This window comes from Callospermophilus lateralis, chromosome 1 (genome assembly GCF_048772815.1).
Source record: "Callospermophilus lateralis isolate mCalLat2 chromosome 1, mCalLat2.hap1, whole genome shotgun sequence".
Lineage (NCBI taxonomy): Eukaryota > Metazoa > Chordata > Mammalia > Rodentia > Sciuridae > Callospermophilus > Callospermophilus lateralis.
Window position 1 is genome coordinate 15,785,683 of NC_135305.1, and position 17,156 is coordinate 15,802,838.

A 17,156-nucleotide genomic window follows, 5' to 3' on the forward strand; every position below is an offset into this window, starting at 1 on the left:
GTTTCCTGCTAGAACCCTATTATATCATATTTGTTACTTTTTAAAAATATATAATTTTGTTTGTATATGCATTGGAAATATGTGGGAAGATGCATATCAGACTGTTAGACTATTAGTAATGGTCACCATCTGGTAATGGGAATACAGAGGGAAGGACAAAGGGAAAAAATTGTGCTTTTATTTTGCTTAAGCCATCTGAATTCCTTAAAATAACAGGCTTATATTACTTTTAGCTTTGTGTGTGTGTGTGTGTGTGTGTGTGTGTGTGTGTGTGTATTACTGGGAACCAAACTCAGGATCTCATGCATGCTAGGCAAATTGAGCTATATCGCCTGGCCCCCCACACCACCGGCGGTTTTTTTTTTTTTGGCACTGGGGATTAGGGATTGAACCCAGAGGTGCTTAATCACTCAGCCAAATCCCTAGCGCCCCCTGCCTTTTTTTTTTTTTTTTTTTTTTTTTAATTTCAAGACAGGGTGTCACTAACTTGCTTAGGGCCTTGCTAAGAAGTTGGCTTTGAACTTGGAATCCTCCTGCCTTAGCCTCCAGAGTAAATGAGATTGTAAGTATGCACCACTATTCCCAGAACCTTGAATTTTTTTTTTAGTTGTTAATGAACCTTTATTTTTTTTATTTATATGCAGTGCTGAGAATCAAACCCAGTGCCTCACACATTCAAGGCAAGCACTCTACCACTGAGGTACAACCATAGCCCCCTTGTATTACTTTTTAAATTAAAAAAAGGAGAAACTTTTAAAAGTAGATCAAGGACATCAATTCAGGTGGTGATACCTAGAATAAGAAGTCCAATAAATTCACTGACAGTAAAGATGAAACCTCCAGTTTATTCCCCTAATTAATCAGTCAACAAAATTGCAGAGAAAAACCCTAACTTTAAAAAAATTTAATGATAAATACATATTGTAGAAATGATTAAATTCTCACATGAAGATAGCATCCAAGGAATTTCTCCATGTTCATGGCTCCCAGCCCTTCCCTCCAGGTTGATGGGGCAACTGGAGACCCACCAAACCAGCAGACTCCTCCACTGAGCGCTCACCCCTGCCATGAAATTCCTGATGAAGGGCCACATGTTCTCGGATGCTGCGCAGGAGGCAGAGATAGGTGGCAGCTTGGAAATGAAGCTCATGCTGGGCTCTGCACAATTTCTCACTAGTGACCTAGAGAAGCAGAAAGGTTAGAGTTAACACCCCTGCAACAGATACAGGTCTACAGAGAAAGATTTAATAAAAAAGCTTTCTTCTTATTTTGGGTACTAGGGATTTAACCCAGGAGTACTTTACCACTGAACTACACCCCAGCCTTTTTAATTTTTTATCGAGACAGCGTTCCACTAAATTGCTGAGGCTGACCTCCAATTTGTGATCCTCCTACTTCAGCCTCCCAAATCACTGGTATTACAGGCTGCACCACTATACAGATTTACAAATATGCATGTTTCTATTTTCTTTTTTTTTAATGTTTATTTTTTAGTTATAGTTGGACACAATACCTTTATTTTATTATTTTTATGTGGTGCTGGGGATAGAACCCAGCTCCTTGCCCGTGCTAGAAAGCACTCTACAGCTGAGCCACAACCCTAGCCCTGTACATTTCTTATTATCTCTGTGCAATTTGCTCTCTAAAGAAAGCCTGTTTAAGCCAAGCACAGTGAGGGCACACATCTGTAATCCCAGGGGTTCTGGAGGCTGAGACAGTTGGATCTCAAATTCAGGCCAGCTTGGGCAATTCTGAAGGACCCTATCTTAAAATAAAAAGGGCTAGGGATATGGCTTAATGATAGGTCTCTGGGTTCAATCCAGTACCAAAAAAAAAGCATATATGTATAATTAAAATATTTATAGGAGCACTCGCAGTAAATGTGTTTTTTTATTAGCACATTATAATAGTGGAATGTTGTTACATATTTGTATATATAGACAATATAATGATATAATTTGGTCAATTTCATTGCCCTGTACTTCCCCTTTTCCTCCCCTCCTTCCCCCATCCCCTTCCCTCTATTCTGTTGCTCTCCCTTCTATTTTCATGAGATCCTCCAATATCACCTTTTTTTTTTTTTTCTTTCTAGCTTCCACATATGAGAGAAAATCTATGACCTTTGACTTCAAGTTTGGTTTTGGCTTATTTTGCTTAATATAATGCTCTTAAGTTCCATCCATTTTCCTACAAATGACATGACTATACTCATTTATTAGGAAAGTTGACCTCCACTTAATCAAAAAGTTTTGTTTATTTAATGCTGGGAATTGCATCCAGTGCCCTGTACATGCTAATAAGCATGTGCTAACCCACTGAGCCACACCAGCCTCAGCCTTAACAAGACTGTTTGGGTTTTTTTTTGTTTTGGGTACTGGGGATTAAACCCAGGACACTTTACCACTAAACCATATCCCTACCCAGTCCTTTTTAAATTTATTATTTTTATTTGGTACCTGGGATTGAACCCAGGGGCACTTAACCACTGCACCACACCCCCAGCCCTTTTTTGTATTTAGAGAAAGGGTTTCAAGGAGTTGCTGAATTCGAAATCATCCTGCCTCAGCCTCCTGAGCCACTGGGATTACAGGCGTGCGACACTACACCCAGCTTATTTTTTGAGATTGGGGGTGGTGTGGTGTGTGTGTGTGTATGTCACTAAATTGCTTAGGGCATTACTAAATTGTTGAGGCCGGCTTTGAACTTGTGATCCTCCTGTGTCAGCCTCCTCAGTTGCTGGGATTACAGGCATGTACTACCAAAGCCAGCTTTTTTTTAAATGGGGAGGGGGAGTTGGGGTGGAGGGAGCCTATGTTGCCCAGGCTGGTATTGTACTCCTGGGATCAAGCAATCCTCCCTGCCCCTATCCCCAACAGCTGGGACTATAGGCATGTATAGTACATCCAGCAAACAGAATTCTTGAGGTGTTTAATTGAGTATTTCTAAATTTTAATACTGGAAGCCATAATCCTTAGTTTCAACTCCTTCATTTTACAAATGAGGAAACTAAACTCCAGTTGTTAGCTAATGGCAGAGATTAGAACTACAATCAGGTCATTGATCGTTAATGCCACCTAAGAAATATAATATTGAATTTTCTCCCCTTCAAACAAAGTGCTGTTTCATTTTGTTTCTGTACTTTGGTTAATATGGCATATACCTTTCATTTCAAAATTAAAGACTTATTTTGTCTGAAAAATAACTACCTTGTCCTCAATATAACAAAATGATAGTTTTATATACAAAAGTAATATGCATGTGTTTATGGTACTTAAACTTGTTCTCATGGGGATGTGGCTCAGTGGTAAAACCCTTCTGGGTTCAATATCCAGCACAAAAACAAAACAAATTTTCTCTTACAACTTATCCATCTGAAAAATCTGGGCTCTAATGACTTTTAAGAAGCTGGATACTTCCTGGTGTCGCACGCCACTAAGGCAAGAGTATTGCAAATTCAAAGCCAGCCTCAGCAATTTAGCAAGGTGGTTAAGCACCACCCCTGGTGTTTAAATCCCTGGTACCAAAAAAAAGCAAGCTGGAAACTTCATATCCATTCCAAAGTCTCAGTGAAATGTAGTATGTTGTCCTCTGCTTATATATTTTTGTGTTCTAAGGTTATGAGAATGGGGCAGAAATAGTGGGGATGTGCACATATATGGGGATGTGTGGATTAGTCCCTGGGCACCATTTTCTGCATAATCCCATTTCTTTCTCTAAATATCTAGGATTAGAATCTGAAAACGAAACTATATGCTATCATATATGTCAAATGGCAGTCATTAGTTACATCAAATTTAAATTAACTTTTGTTGAATTCAAACTTAGCAACTGTCTCAGCCTCCTGAGTTGCTAGGATTACAGGTATACACTGCTACATCTAGCTAAACTTTCTATTTTTATGTTTGTTTTGCATGTTGTTGGATATTAAATCTAGGGTCTCAGGCATACTAGGCAAACACTCTACCACTGAGATGCAACCCCAGCCCTAGAATTTCAGGCATGAATTTCAGAGCAATTTTAGAGTCACTATCAAACTTCATTCAAGAGCAATAATGTTACCTCCATAAGATACAACAATAATCATGTCACCTCTTAAAAATCTTAGCATGTCCTTCCCTTATACCTACAATAAAGTTAGCCTTTTCATTTTGCAATACTAGGGAATGAACCCAGGTGCACTTCACCACCAAATTACATCCCCAATCCTTTTCACTTCTTATTTTGGAGTAACATCTCACTAAATTGCCCAGGCTGACCTTACACTTGTGCTTCTCCTGCCTCATCCTCTTGAGTAGCTGGGATTACAGGTTTGTACCTCCAAGCCCAGCTATACCTACAATAAAATTTAAATTCCTACCTACCTCCTACCTCATTTTCCACCACAACTGCAATCTAAACTTACCATTCTCAACTTCAATTATGTTAGGCTTCTTGGCTTTAAAATATGCAGTTTCTTTACTTCTTTCAGCACTCTCCCTGATCCCCATTTACTTGCTAATTCCAATTTATCCTTCAGGCCCATACTTACAGTGTTTCACTGGATGGCTCCTAAGGTGGGATGTAAGTTTAAAATACAGGATTCCTGTACATCTTTTTTTTTTTTTTTTAACTTTTTTAGTTGTAGACGGACACAATACCTTTGCTTTATTTATTTATTTACTTACGTGGTGCTGAGGATCCAACCCAGGGCCTCATGCATGAGAGGCAAGCGCTCAACCACTGAGCCACAACCCCAGCCCATGTACATCTTATTCTTGGCATTTGGTCCAAGTTCCTAGCACCAGTATCTAACATTGTGACCTATTAAAAACTAGATTAATTTTAAGATCTTGTTTTCTAAATTTCATAGCTCATAAACTCAACAGTTAAAATAACTCTCCTTCTCACATTGCTCAATGACAACAGGCTTCATTCCCTGAAGCACAAACGATTCTATAATATTTTATTTCTGAGATTGGTTGCAACTTTTTTCCAAGTCAGATCCACAACTCCAAAGGCAGCAATTGGGAGAATTATTTTTGGGAGCCAGCTAATCTAAATTCTAGTTGTTGTACTGATTCTTTTTTTTTTTTTTTAAATGTTTATTTTTTAGTCGTAGTTAGATACAATATCTTTGCTTTACTTATTTATATGTGGTGCTGAGGATTGAATCCAGGGCCTCACACGTGCTAGGCGAGTGCTCTACCGCTGAGCCACAACTCCAGCCCCCCTGTACTGATTCTTGCTCAAGTATATGTCCCTGAGCCCCAGTTGCTTCGTTTTGAAAATGAAACTGTCTTCCACTCGCTTTAACCCAAGGGGGATACATGTTTACATCTATCTGCTTACACAAGTTTTAATACAAAAGTATCTGGTCATTCAGCAAGCTCACGCTGAACTGACAGCACTCGTACCGTTCCCCGGGGCATCATTTTCCTAAGGGGTGCAGGGGACACCACATAGGTAAAGTAAAACACTGTCGACCCTTCAGAAAGCTCCCAACATTCCCCGCCACACTGGTTTTCCTTTATGCCTCAAAGTTTGCTTCTCATAATGTCTACTGGGGGAAGCGTGGGGAGTGCCGGGAATACGCTGTGCCTCTAAGTGTGGGGACACTACACCAAGCCGGTCCCCATTTCCTCCGCTCCCCTTCTTCCGACTTTTCCCTCCCCCACAAGCAGCAGAAGCGGCCAATGAACTCCTCCCGCGCGGCTCCACCCCTGCCTGCGGAGGGCCGCGTCGCCGCCCGGGCTTAGGCCGGAGCTAGAGCAGGTCCTGGGCTTCTGTGGTGGGAGCCGGGCCTCGACCCTACGGTGGGCCCGGGGCAGCAGGCCCTAAGACCAGGTGCTCCCGACACCCGCCCAGACCCGCCTTTTCCTCCTTCCCGGGACGTGGTGCTCCCGGGACACGGTTTCCGTACCCGATGTGCACGGAAAGCCTTCACAAGGTACCGATAGGCCGCGGTGTCTCGATAGGGTCGCCCGGTGGCCACGCTGAGGTAGCGCAACTCCCGCAGAAGGCCTCGCAAAGTGCGCGCCGGGGACCCTAAGGCCGCCATTTTTATGTCCTTTCCAGAGGTGGAGCCGAAAGGAGCCCTACGCCAACTGCTAGCGCCCTCGCCTTCAGCTACCCCCGCGAGATGCTTAGTGGTACGGTCGGACTCCGACTGCCGGCTCCCCCTGCCGACGGCCAGGGTGAAAGGTCTCACTTCCCTCTTCTGCAGAGCCATATTAATCGAACACCGAGCGGCGCCCTCACGAACCCAGAGAAGAGCAAGCGACCGCTGAGTGTAACTGGGTACCGGGTCCTCCAGAAACGCTGCGAAAGGCCGATCGAGGGTAAAAAGGTCTTTTCTTGCCTGCGTACTTAAAAAGACGTTTTTAGCTGACCAACGGACGGTTCTCAGAAGTGGGTTAGGCGGGAGTGAATGAGAATTTGATACGGAACACGCTTTTAAGATTTTTTTTAACACTATCTAGAAGGGGTATCGAAATTAAACGTATTCGGACCTCCCAAAAGCCTTAAGGGACTTATGGCTCAGAGGAAGGAGGTGAAATATCCCCATTCTTGCAAACGGTAGCTGAACAGCTAGTAAAACCACACATACACTATTCCATTTTTCAAAAAAGTAAAATGAAAGTGACAATTACTTAGGTATAATCGTTTCAGAAAAGAGAAAAGAGCATGTAAAGTAAAAACACAACCACCCCAGATGGGACTCGAACCCACAATCCCTGGCTTAGGAGGCCAATGCCTTATCCATTAGGCCACTGGGGCTTCTGCAAGGGAGACGCTCAAACAATATGTTCAATTTTTTTTCTCCTTGCTACGTCATCGTCACTTAAGGTTATCTTTACCCTATCCTGAGAAGCCACACCTAGTATCAGTATGAGGGTCGAAGCATCCTGGGAGTTGTAGTTTAGAAAACAAAAGCCCAGTTACAGCTCAAAGGATTTACCCTCTAAACAGCAGTCTCGCGCCGAATGCTGAGCGGGCGCGCGCACGCACGCGTTTGGGTACGCGTTCGCAAAAGCAGTTGCCCCGCGCCTGCGCAAAAGTGGGCTTGCGACATCGCGGACCCGGGCGCACAGCACAAACTGATCCTTGAGACCCGCCCTCTGAGGCTTTTCTCCTTTGGGCTCTCACCGGAAGCAGCCTGGTCCTTTCCGGCGTGGTGGTTCTTTCGGGCATGGTTTTGCTCCAGCAGGCCGTTAGGCGGCGTCCTCAGCGGTCAGTTTCTGCTTCCGGTTGAAGAGCCGAGGCATTTCCGCAGAGCAAGGGACGTGTGGGAAACGTACGCCTTGTGTTTTAAATTGGTGGGTCAACGATAAACATGGGGTCGCGAGAAATTTGTAGTTAATTCATTAGGAATTAGAAGTATTTTGGAATAAGCTGAGTCGTTTTCGGGTTCTGCCCTTAATTGTACAGTTTGGACAAGTCCCTTTTATTCTCGGCGACGCTTGCCTTTAAATTTCTCAGTGGCTTTCCATTGCCCCAAAGACAGCGTCCAGTTTCCTGAAATTGACATACTGGACATCACCTAAATCGGCCCTAGCTTGTGTTGCAGGCGCCATCTCCCATCGTTCGCCTCTTGTCAGCCTCTGCTCCAGGGATCTGAACTTCTCTCCCCCACCTCTCTACAGTCACTGTGCCTGTACTGTTTGCGCAGAGTCCTATTTGCCCTTGGGGTTTTGACTTACTCAAGTAGTCAAGGGTCGGCCCTGCTTGTTGCACTCCATCTCCTCTGGCCTCCCGTTTCCCTTGGTTTATTCCTTGTACTATTGTGGTTGTAGAGCTGCGGTGGCCCTCTGCCTAACAGAAGTCTGTTCCTGCAGGCCAGTTCTGGAAGGACGGTCAGCTCCTTAAGGGAGGCGTACCTTTTAGCCCTAATGGCTACACGACATTAGCTGCTGAGCAGGGTAATAAGCACAAATGGAACAGTAATGGTACCTGGGTGAGTGAAGCCGACTTGGGAAACTGGTGAACTGTATGTCACCTCGCCTGCCGTGCAAGGGCAGCCACCGTTTACCTCCATGGGTTGTTGCGGTCTAGGAAGACACAAACTTTTTCATCAAAAACGATAACTGTTTTTAGAATATTCTGTCTTTCCTTCTAAATAGGACTAATACCCTAAAAGTACAACATGCCGAACAAAACACTTAGCTCACAGACTACTGGTTTGTAAAGAAAGAAGAGGAGAAAAAAGGAGGTAAGATAAGAAGATAAAAGTAAAAATAGTTCCTGTGTCTAGATCTTGGGAAAAGAACTTGCTTTGGTAATCTTGCCTTTGGGAAGAGTGTTAGGTGCAGGACAGGCTGAACTAAGTTGTCTGCAGGGCAGGCTGAACAAACGTTAGCTGCAGGATAACCCATGCACCCAAACCACCCTCTGTCTGGTCCTTTATCACCTGTTTGCGTCAAGTTTGAACACTCAACACCCCCCCCCCCAAGGCTGAACCCTTAACTCCCCTTGTGCCAACAAGGCAGCTTGCAGACCCAGAGACCCCATTAGATTTTGGCTATAAAAACTCCCTCCTGCCGGGCCACTCTCTCTTGCTCTGTCTCCCTCTCTTGCTTTTGTTCTCCATTGCTCTCTCTTTCTTCTCTTGCTCTCTCTCTCTTTTTCTCCTCTTTTGCACTGCTGCAATAAAGATCTCTTGGTCCCTCCAAGTGTTGTGGTCACTTTCCTTTCAAAGAGAAACTCCTCAGAAGAAATATAAAGAGCGAACTCGTGGGCTGGGGATATGGCTCACGTGGTAGCCAGCTCTCCTGGCAAGCGTGGGGCCCGGGTTGGATCCTCAGCACCACATAAAAATAAAATAAAGATGTTGTGTCCACCGAAAACTAAAAATAAATATTGAAATTCTCTGTCTCTCTCTCTCTCTCTCTCTCTCTCTCTCTTTCTCTTAAAAAAAAGAGTGAACTGTTTGTATTGATTTAACATGTGACATGTGAGACCCTGTTAATAACCCAGTCTCTTTATAAGTTTGTGCTTTTCAGTGCCCTCAGGTGATTACTATTCCTAGTTGAATTAAGGAATATTAAAGCACAATATTGGACACAATACCTTTAAACAGTTTTCAGAAGATTGTTTTGCATTTTGGATGTTCCCCACTCTCCATTCACATACTGAGGGTTTCCTATCATTTGGGCTATGATCTGGCCTCTAATTAGTGTGGTCTTGGTGGACTTGTAATAGTGGTCTACTTTATGCTTTGAATATAACCCTTGCTGCTCTGCCACTGCAACTTATTTTTAAAATGGACATGTTTCTTCCTCTCTCTTTGCTCCTCTGCTCCTCCCTAATATCAGGGGAAACAAGATTACCTTTCTTCCCCACTTTAGGCAGATTTATCTATCCTTGAGTACACACCTACCATTGCAAGGAACTAATTCAGACATTGGGGATGGTATCAGAAGATATCAGAAGTGAGTATCTCCCAAATTAACAAGTGGATTACAATTCAGCAGAAACATGAGAAATGTAGAATTTGAATTACCTCTTCAAATGCTCCCTCTTCCTGTTGATGGGCAGGATCACAGCCTCGGGGACCAGAGTTCCCTGTGTTTCTCCTTTGCTAGCAAAACAATAAACCTTCATTTTCCTTTTTCTCAAAACCGTGTCCTCCTTATTGGATTGGCATAGGGGGAAAGGACCACGCTTTGGCAACAGACTAGGCACAGGGGAAGCAGACACTATGCTTTTATATTGCTTTTGCTCTCTATGTAAATAAACCATTTGGGTCCAATGGAGTCATTCCCTCACCTTTTGTGGGGCGGGGTCATGGAGATCAGTGATAAACTCAAGGAAACTTTATCACTGAGCTACATCCCCAGTCCTTTTTTTTTTATATATATATATTATTTTTTAGTTGTAGTTGGACACAATACCTTTATTTTACTTATTTATTTTTATGTGGTGCTAAGATCAGACCCAGGACCTCGCCTGTGCTAGGCAAGCACTGTATCACTGAGACACAATCTCAGCCCCATCCCCAGTCCTTTTTATTTTTTATTTTGAGACAGGGTTTTGCTAAGTTGTATTCTCTTGCCTTTGCTTCCCAAATTGCTAGGATTAAGGCATGTACCACTGCATCCAACCAATTTACCCCTTACTGACAAAATCTGTCTGGCAAACCAACACAACATCTACATCAGTGTTAGGCATTGAGATGCTGCTTAGGGACTGCTTGACCACTTGATAATAAGCCTGAATATAAAAGAAATCACATAACATTGGTGGGAGGGCATCCTGGGTATACAAATAGTAGTTAGAAATAAACTGGTCAAAATGTCCCTAATGTCCCTAAACAGGAACAACTAAAATGTGGTATATCCAGTCCATTACTACTCAGCAACAAAAAAGGGAAAATTAGGGGTTGGGAATATAGCTCAGTTGGTGAGTGCTTGCCTTGCATGCACAAGGCCCTAGGTTTAATCATCAGCACCAAAAAAAAAAAAAAAAAATGGGGAAATTAATGATTAATGTAATAAATGTAGATGAATCTCAAAATCATTACCCTAAGTGAAGCAAGCCAAACACAAAACCTACTTACTAGATGATTCCTTTATATATGATGAAATACAGTGACAAAATGTCTTAATTTCAGTGGTGATTTTATAGTTAAACAACTAATAGAAATCATCAAGTGTGTACTTTTAAAACAGGTATGAGGGTATGGTGGCACACATCTAATCCCAGCAATTCAGGAAGAGGAGGCAGGAGGATTGCAATTTTAAGGCCAATTGGGCAACCTATCCTGTTTGAAAATTTTTTTAAAAAAGGGTTGGAGATATAGCTCAGTGATAGAGGGCTGCTGGATTCAGTCCCCAGAATTTTAAAAATAAAAGATTAATCTGCTGTAATAAAGAGCCATCAAATACAGTGACTTAAATAATGTAAAATATTCCTTCCCTCTTCTCTGATGGTCCACAGTGGTCATTCCAGGTTAGTCGTGCAGCTCTGCTCTAAAATGTCACCCAAGGACCCAACTTCCTTTCATCTTCTTGACCTTGTTGCCCCACCTCTCCTAGGGGCTGACCTCAAATTTGCAATCCTCCTTCCTTAGCCTCCTAAGTTGCTGGGATTATAGGTGTACACAATCGCACTTGACTATGAACACATCAGTCTTTTATTTTAGTTATTAATATTTATTTTATTTTTGGTACTGGGGATTGAATTCAAGGGTGCTTAACCACTGAGCCACATGCAAAGCCCTTTTTTTGCATTTTATTTAGAGACACTGTCTCACTGAGTTGCTTAGGGCTTTTAAATTGCTGAGTTGCTTAGGATCCTCCTGCCTCAGCCTCCTGAGCTTCTGGGATTGCAGGTATGTGCTATTGTGTCCCAGTTCCACATTAGTTTTTAGGGATGTAAATGAAATAACCAAATGTCTACATGTACTAATTATCAATTTAATTAAGACTACATTTTAAATATGATCATGCAAAAACACTTTCTGAATCTATATACTATGTTACACAAAAGTGTTCTAGGGCTGGGGGTGTAGCTCACTTGGTAAAGTGCTTGCCTCAAAGACACAAGGCCCTGGGTTCAATCTCCAGAACCACTCACACACAAAAGTGTTCTAAACACGTACCCATTTGCATAACTTTTTTGGAACCATGGATTGAATCCAGGGGTGCTTTACCACTAAGCCACATCCCCAGTTTTTTGTTTTGTTTTGTTTTCGAGACAGAATCTAACTAAGTTGCTTAAAGCCTCACTATGTCACCGAGGTTGAGCTCAAACTTGCTATATTCCTGCATTGACTTCCCAAGTCACTGGGATTATAGGCATGACCTACCATGCCTGGTTCACATAACCTTTCTAAGACTTTTTTTTTTTTTTTTTTTTGGTTGATTGGTTGATTGGTTTTTTGTTTTGTAATTCATGATCTCCACTAAGCAAACAAACAAACAAAAAAAAACCTCATGTTAATTTTCAAAGCAATTTTTTAAAACCTTATTTTCAACATCAAGCACTTGAATAGTGTGGCCCTATCACACATTCATACAAAGAATAATCTATGTAAGATTTTTCTGCCACTAGCTACTATAAAAAAACATGAAAATTAACAATTTTGGCCAAGATGTGAAGCTGCTGGAACCCCCATGCCTTGTTGGTACAATATAATAAGAAATACAGTTGGTCTTTGTTCCTGTCTCCTGGCATAGAACTCCTCAAATCCTTAGAATTTTCTGGATGAGAAGAGCAAAAGGAGAATCTTTTGTTTAAATGTGATTTTCAGTGGGAATCTAGATAGCTTCAGGATGGGAGCTTCTCATCTGAAAGATTAAACCTTGATTAGAAGCTTATAACTTTCTGGCCCCACTTTATAACCTCTAGGGAATAGAGAGAGTCTGGGCATTGACCTAATCACCTATGGCCAGTGACTTTTAATCATTGTTTGTTTGTTCCTATGTATGATTCCACAAAACAAAGACCCTAAACAAGATTTGGAAAGCTCCTGGGCTAGTGAACACATTGAGATGGTGGAGGATAGGGTACCCAGAGAGGACATGGAAGCCATGCCATGGAAATGTATGCATTTCTTCCATTTGGCTGTTGTTCCTGAGTGGTAACCTTTTTTTGGTACTAGGGATTGAACTCAGGGACACTCAACCACTGAGCCACATCCCCAGCCCTATTTTGTATTTATTTCATTTAGAGACAGGGGCTCACTCTTCTTTGCTGAAGCTGACTTTGAACTTGGGATCCTCCTGTCTCAATCTCCCAAGGCACTAGGATTACAGGCATGTGCCACCATGCCCAGCTCTGAGTGGTGACCTTTTTTTTTTTTTTTTTTTTTAAGATAGACAGCATGCCTTTATTTTATTTTTTATTTTTTTATGTGGTGCCAGCGATCTAACCCAGTGACTCACGCATGCTAGGCAAGCACACTGCCACGAGCTACAGCCCCAGCCCTGAGTGGTAACCTTTTAATAAACTAGTAATAGTAAGTAAATAACTTTTCTGAGTTCTGTGAGTCCTTCTAAGAAATTATCAAACCTTTTTCGACCTATACATTTTTAAATTTGTGTGTATGGGGCTGAGGTGGAAGCTCAGTGGCAGAGTGTTGCCTCGAACATGTGAGGCACTGGTTTGATTCTCAGCACCACATAAAAATAAATAAATGAAAATATTGTGTCCATGTATAACTAAAAAAATATTTTTAAAAGTTTGTGTTTGGGGCTGGGGTTGTGGCTCAGCAGTAGAGCATTCACTAGCACGCGGAAGGCCCTGGGTTTAATCCTCAGCACCACATAAAAGTGAGTAAATAAAATAAAGGTATTGTGTCCAACTACAACTAAAAAATAAATATTTTTTTTAAAAATTGTGTTTATGTTGGACAGATTGTAGTTAACCTACAGACCCAATCCTGGGAATTGGACCAGGTCTTGTGAAAGAGGGCAGTCCCTCAAACCCGTGAAGTCTTCTAATAGGGGTTCACTATATCCCTTATGGCTTTGAAACTTACATGTTTTTTCCTTTTTCCCAACCTTCTTCTCCCTGACCTTCTCCCTGGTCTTCTTTTCCCTGATCTTCTCCTCCCTGATCTAATTCTATAGCCTCTCTCATTTTCTGTGATAAACCTCTTTAAAAACCCTACTCCTGATGAAGGGCAGAATCACAGCCTTTGGGACAGGAGTCTCCTGGGTTTCTCCTTTGCTAGCAAAGCAGTAATCTTTTCCCTTTTTCTTAAAACCATGTTCTCATTATTAGATTGGCTTTGGGGACAAAAACCAAGCTTTCAGCAACAATCTGATGCTAATTCTGCTAGTTAATGTCAGAATTAATTGGATTTTAATTGACACCCAGTTGGTGTCTGGAGATTTGGAGAATTGGTTGGTGTCAGGAAGGAAAGAAAAACAAAAACAAACCCTCATTTAGTTTAAGAAGTGTTGTGAGAAAAAAATCTAACAGGATTAAAAACTGTCAGAGAGGCTATAGAATTAGCCTGGCATGATGGCACACACCTATAATCCAGTGGCTGGGGAAGTTGAGGCAGGAGGATGGAAAGTTCAAAGCCAGCCTCAGTAACTTAGTGAGACCATCTCAAAAGAAAAATATAAAAAGCCTGGGGATAAAGCCTGGTGAAGTGCCTCAGGGTTCAATCTCTGCCCCTCCTCAACCCCCCAAAAAAAGAAAAGAAAAAAATTTCTATGCCACTTTTTTTTTTTTCTCTGAATACCAAGGATTATATTCAGGGGCATTCAACCACTGAGCCACTATTTGTATTTTATTTAGAGACAGGGTCTCACTGAGCTGCTTAGTGCCTCGTTTTTACTGAAGCTGGCTTTGAACTTGCGATCCTCCTGCCTCAACCTCCTGAGCCACTGGGATCACAGGCGTACACCACCATGCCTGGCTTCTCTGCCACTTCGAAAAAATTGATTCTGTCAGGTAGCCTCCATAAATATCCCAGACTTACATTAATTGAGGTCATCTGAGGTGATGTATATTTGAAACAAAAAGTACTTTTTAAAAATGAAGCAATTGAGACCTTTTTAAGATCATGACTATGGGGCAACATTTTTTTTGGGGGGGGTTGGGGGTTGTTTTTCATTTTTGCTTTGGCGGGAGGAGAACCCTTATCAGGTTTATGTGAGAAGCCAAGACTAACTGACCCAAACCTGGAGTTCTTGCTCTCTGCACCTTGGTGCCTTTGTAGACAGCAACACAGCTACTTTGTTGAATTAACTGATCTGGGAGAATGCTTTTCTGCCTTTCTTTTCAAATAATATTATTTCCTCTGACCAAATCCTCAATATGTTGGTGCAAAATACTGGCAGCCAACCAACCTGGGGCAGGGTTGGATTTCAAGAAGGGTTTGGCCTTCATTCTGAATAGCCAGACAAGTAGAAACATTTTGGGTCAAGATGTTCTGAGGCTTCCAGAAGTTCCTACACCCATCACTCATATAGGAGTGCTCTCCTGAGAGTTTCTGCTGGTTTTCAGTGATAACTGAGGACTCCTGTGGCTTAGGATGAACCAACTTCCTCTGCTTCTGTTTCACTGAGGGAAAGGCATTGAGCCAGTAGGGCTCAACTCTGGCTACAAATCAGAATTACCCAGGGAAACAAAACACAAATGGGCAGAAACAGTGGTACACACCTGTAATTTCAGGTACTCAGGAGGCAGAGGTAGGAGGATTGAAAGTTCTAGGCCAACTTGGGCAATTTAGTGAAACCCTGTCTCAAAATTTATAAAAGGGCTGGGGATGTGGCTCAGTGGTATAACACCTTCCTAGTATGAGTGAGGGCCTGGGTTCAGTCCTCAGTACCACCTCAAACAAATGAGCACTAACATCTGTGACTAACCCCCAGAGATTCTGATCCATGACTGGGATGTGGAACAGTTTTGTTTTGTTTTTTATATAGTTAAGAACTGGTGTCATAGACAAGAGCAGTGAACCATAATATTCTGTTTTCTCCTTTGCCCTCCTTATCAAGGTCTGAATTATTTACAGATGTTTCTAAGGTAAGGCACCTTTAATAATAATGGATTTTGAAAAAATATATTTGAAAAAGATCTTGCTCACAGCAACTGGCCATACTAACTTCCAAATTATTCCCTAATCTGATTTCACACCCATTTCTGCCCTTGGCTTATGAGGTTTTGTTTTCGGTACTGGGGAATAGACCCAGGGATGCTTTACCACTGAGCTACATTGCCAGCCCTTTTTATTTTTCGAAACAGGGTCTCACTAACTTGTGGAGGCTGGCCTTATACTTGTAATCCTCTTACTAGGTTCCCAGTCACTGAGATTACAGGTTTGCACCACCATGCCCACCTTTTTTATTTTTATTTTTTTGGTTCCAAGGATTGAACCCGGGGTACATAACCACTGAGCCACATCTCCAGTCCTTTTTATTTTGAATACTTGTGACCTGGGAGACTTAGGCAGGGGATAGCAAGTTCAAAGCCAGCTTGAGCAACTTGGCAAGGTCCTAAGCAACTTAGCGAGACCCTGTCTCTAAATAAAAAATAAAAAGGGATGATGCTGTGGCCCAGTGGTAAAGCAACCCTGGATTCAATTCCTGGTACAAAAACAAAACAAAACAAAACAAAAACCTCCTGCATTAGTTTGTGTATGTGTGCACCCGCGCGCGTGCACGCTGGAGATTAAATTCAGGGTCTTGTGCATGTGAGGCAAGCACTCTACCAACTAAGCTATATCCTCAGCCCCCTGCACTACTTTGGAGTGTAGATTCATCTTTAGTTTGTACTCATGACTTCCTGACTTGTGATTTAATATATTTCTCAGTTCCATAATGCTGGCCCTGGTTCATCTTTGATATGACCCTATCATTTATCCTTGTTATTTTCCCTGGACTCTTTCCCACTACAATTAGATTACCTATGTCTCAGCTCCATCATCTTACACAAGAACCAAGATCCTCCTGTTAGACTCAGGACTTCCCTCTCACCTTAATAGCTCTTCTCTCCTAGATCTCACTCAAGGTCTACTGGCTCTAGCTGTGGTCATCTTTTTCTTTTAAATTCATTAAAAATATATTTTTTATTTGTTAATGGACTCTTTATTTTTATTTTATTTATACGGGGTGCTGAGAATCGAACCCTGTGCCTGACACATGCTAGGCAAGTGCTCTGCCACTGAGCCACAACTCCAGCCCTGTGGTCATCTTTAATACAATCTTTCTGACATTTTCAGAATTAAAGGACTTTAGTATGACTTAATGAGCACAAATTAATCTCTCCCAGTCACACAAAATACTCACTTTTGTCAACTTCTACTTCACAACTACCTGATTTTAAAAGGAAAATATGCAGGAGGAATCAGGGAGTTGCTATCAGTTATCCTCTTAAGAAAAATTTAAGCATTTTTCTAATATGCAGCAGATTAAAATCTGCCAGGCCTGAGAAATGAGAGAATTTATTGGGAGTAAGTTTTCAATAACTTTTTGATAATGAATTTAAATGAATTTAATGAATTTTTTAAAGATGATAATTCTGGACTTCCTGTTTACTGAACTGCCAAAACACTCTTATTCTGTATTCTAAGCCAGTCTTTCACTAAGGCAGAGTAAGTAGATGATAGTAAAATGTTTCAAGAATCAGAGGCAGGAGGATTGCAAGTTTGAGACCAGCCTCAGCAACTTGGTGAGAATCTCAGCAACTTAGAGACCCTTTCTCAAAGTAAATAAGAATAG

The 17,156-nt window shown here is 41.9% G+C and overlaps 1 protein-coding gene, 1 long non-coding RNA gene and 1 other non-coding gene across 3 annotated transcripts in view; 1 reads left to right on the forward strand and 2 right to left on the reverse strand.

The window, feature by feature from the left end:
- Positions 1–819: 819 nt before the first annotated feature.
- Fmc1 (formation of mitochondrial complex V assembly factor 1) lies at positions 820–6,153 on the reverse strand. Its single transcript, XM_076832765.1, has 2 exons — positions 5,900–6,153; positions 820–1,181 (listed from the first exon to the last, which is right to left on the reverse strand). The coding sequence occupies exons 1-2, from the start codon at positions 6,035–6,037 to the stop codon at positions 978–980; spliced, it is 342 nt and encodes a 113-aa protein (XP_076688880.1). The 5' UTR covers positions 6,038–6,153; the 3' UTR covers positions 820–977.
- A 530-nt stretch (positions 6,154–6,683) lies between these two features.
- Trnar-ccu (transfer RNA arginine (anticodon CCU)) lies at positions 6,684–6,756 on the reverse strand. The gene has a single exon. It is a non-coding gene; the product is annotated as a tRNA-Arg (tRNA).
- Positions 6,757–7,175: 419 nt separating this feature from the next.
- LOC143380029 (uncharacterized) overlaps positions 7,176–17,156 on the forward strand; it is a 64,984-nt gene continuing 55,003 nt past the window's right edge. Inside the window, exons 1-2 of the long non-coding RNA XR_013088583.1 lie at positions 7,176–7,295; positions 8,100–8,188. This is a non-coding gene — a long non-coding RNA (uncharacterized LOC143380029). The remainder of the gene's footprint in view (positions 7,296–8,099; positions 8,189–17,156) is intronic.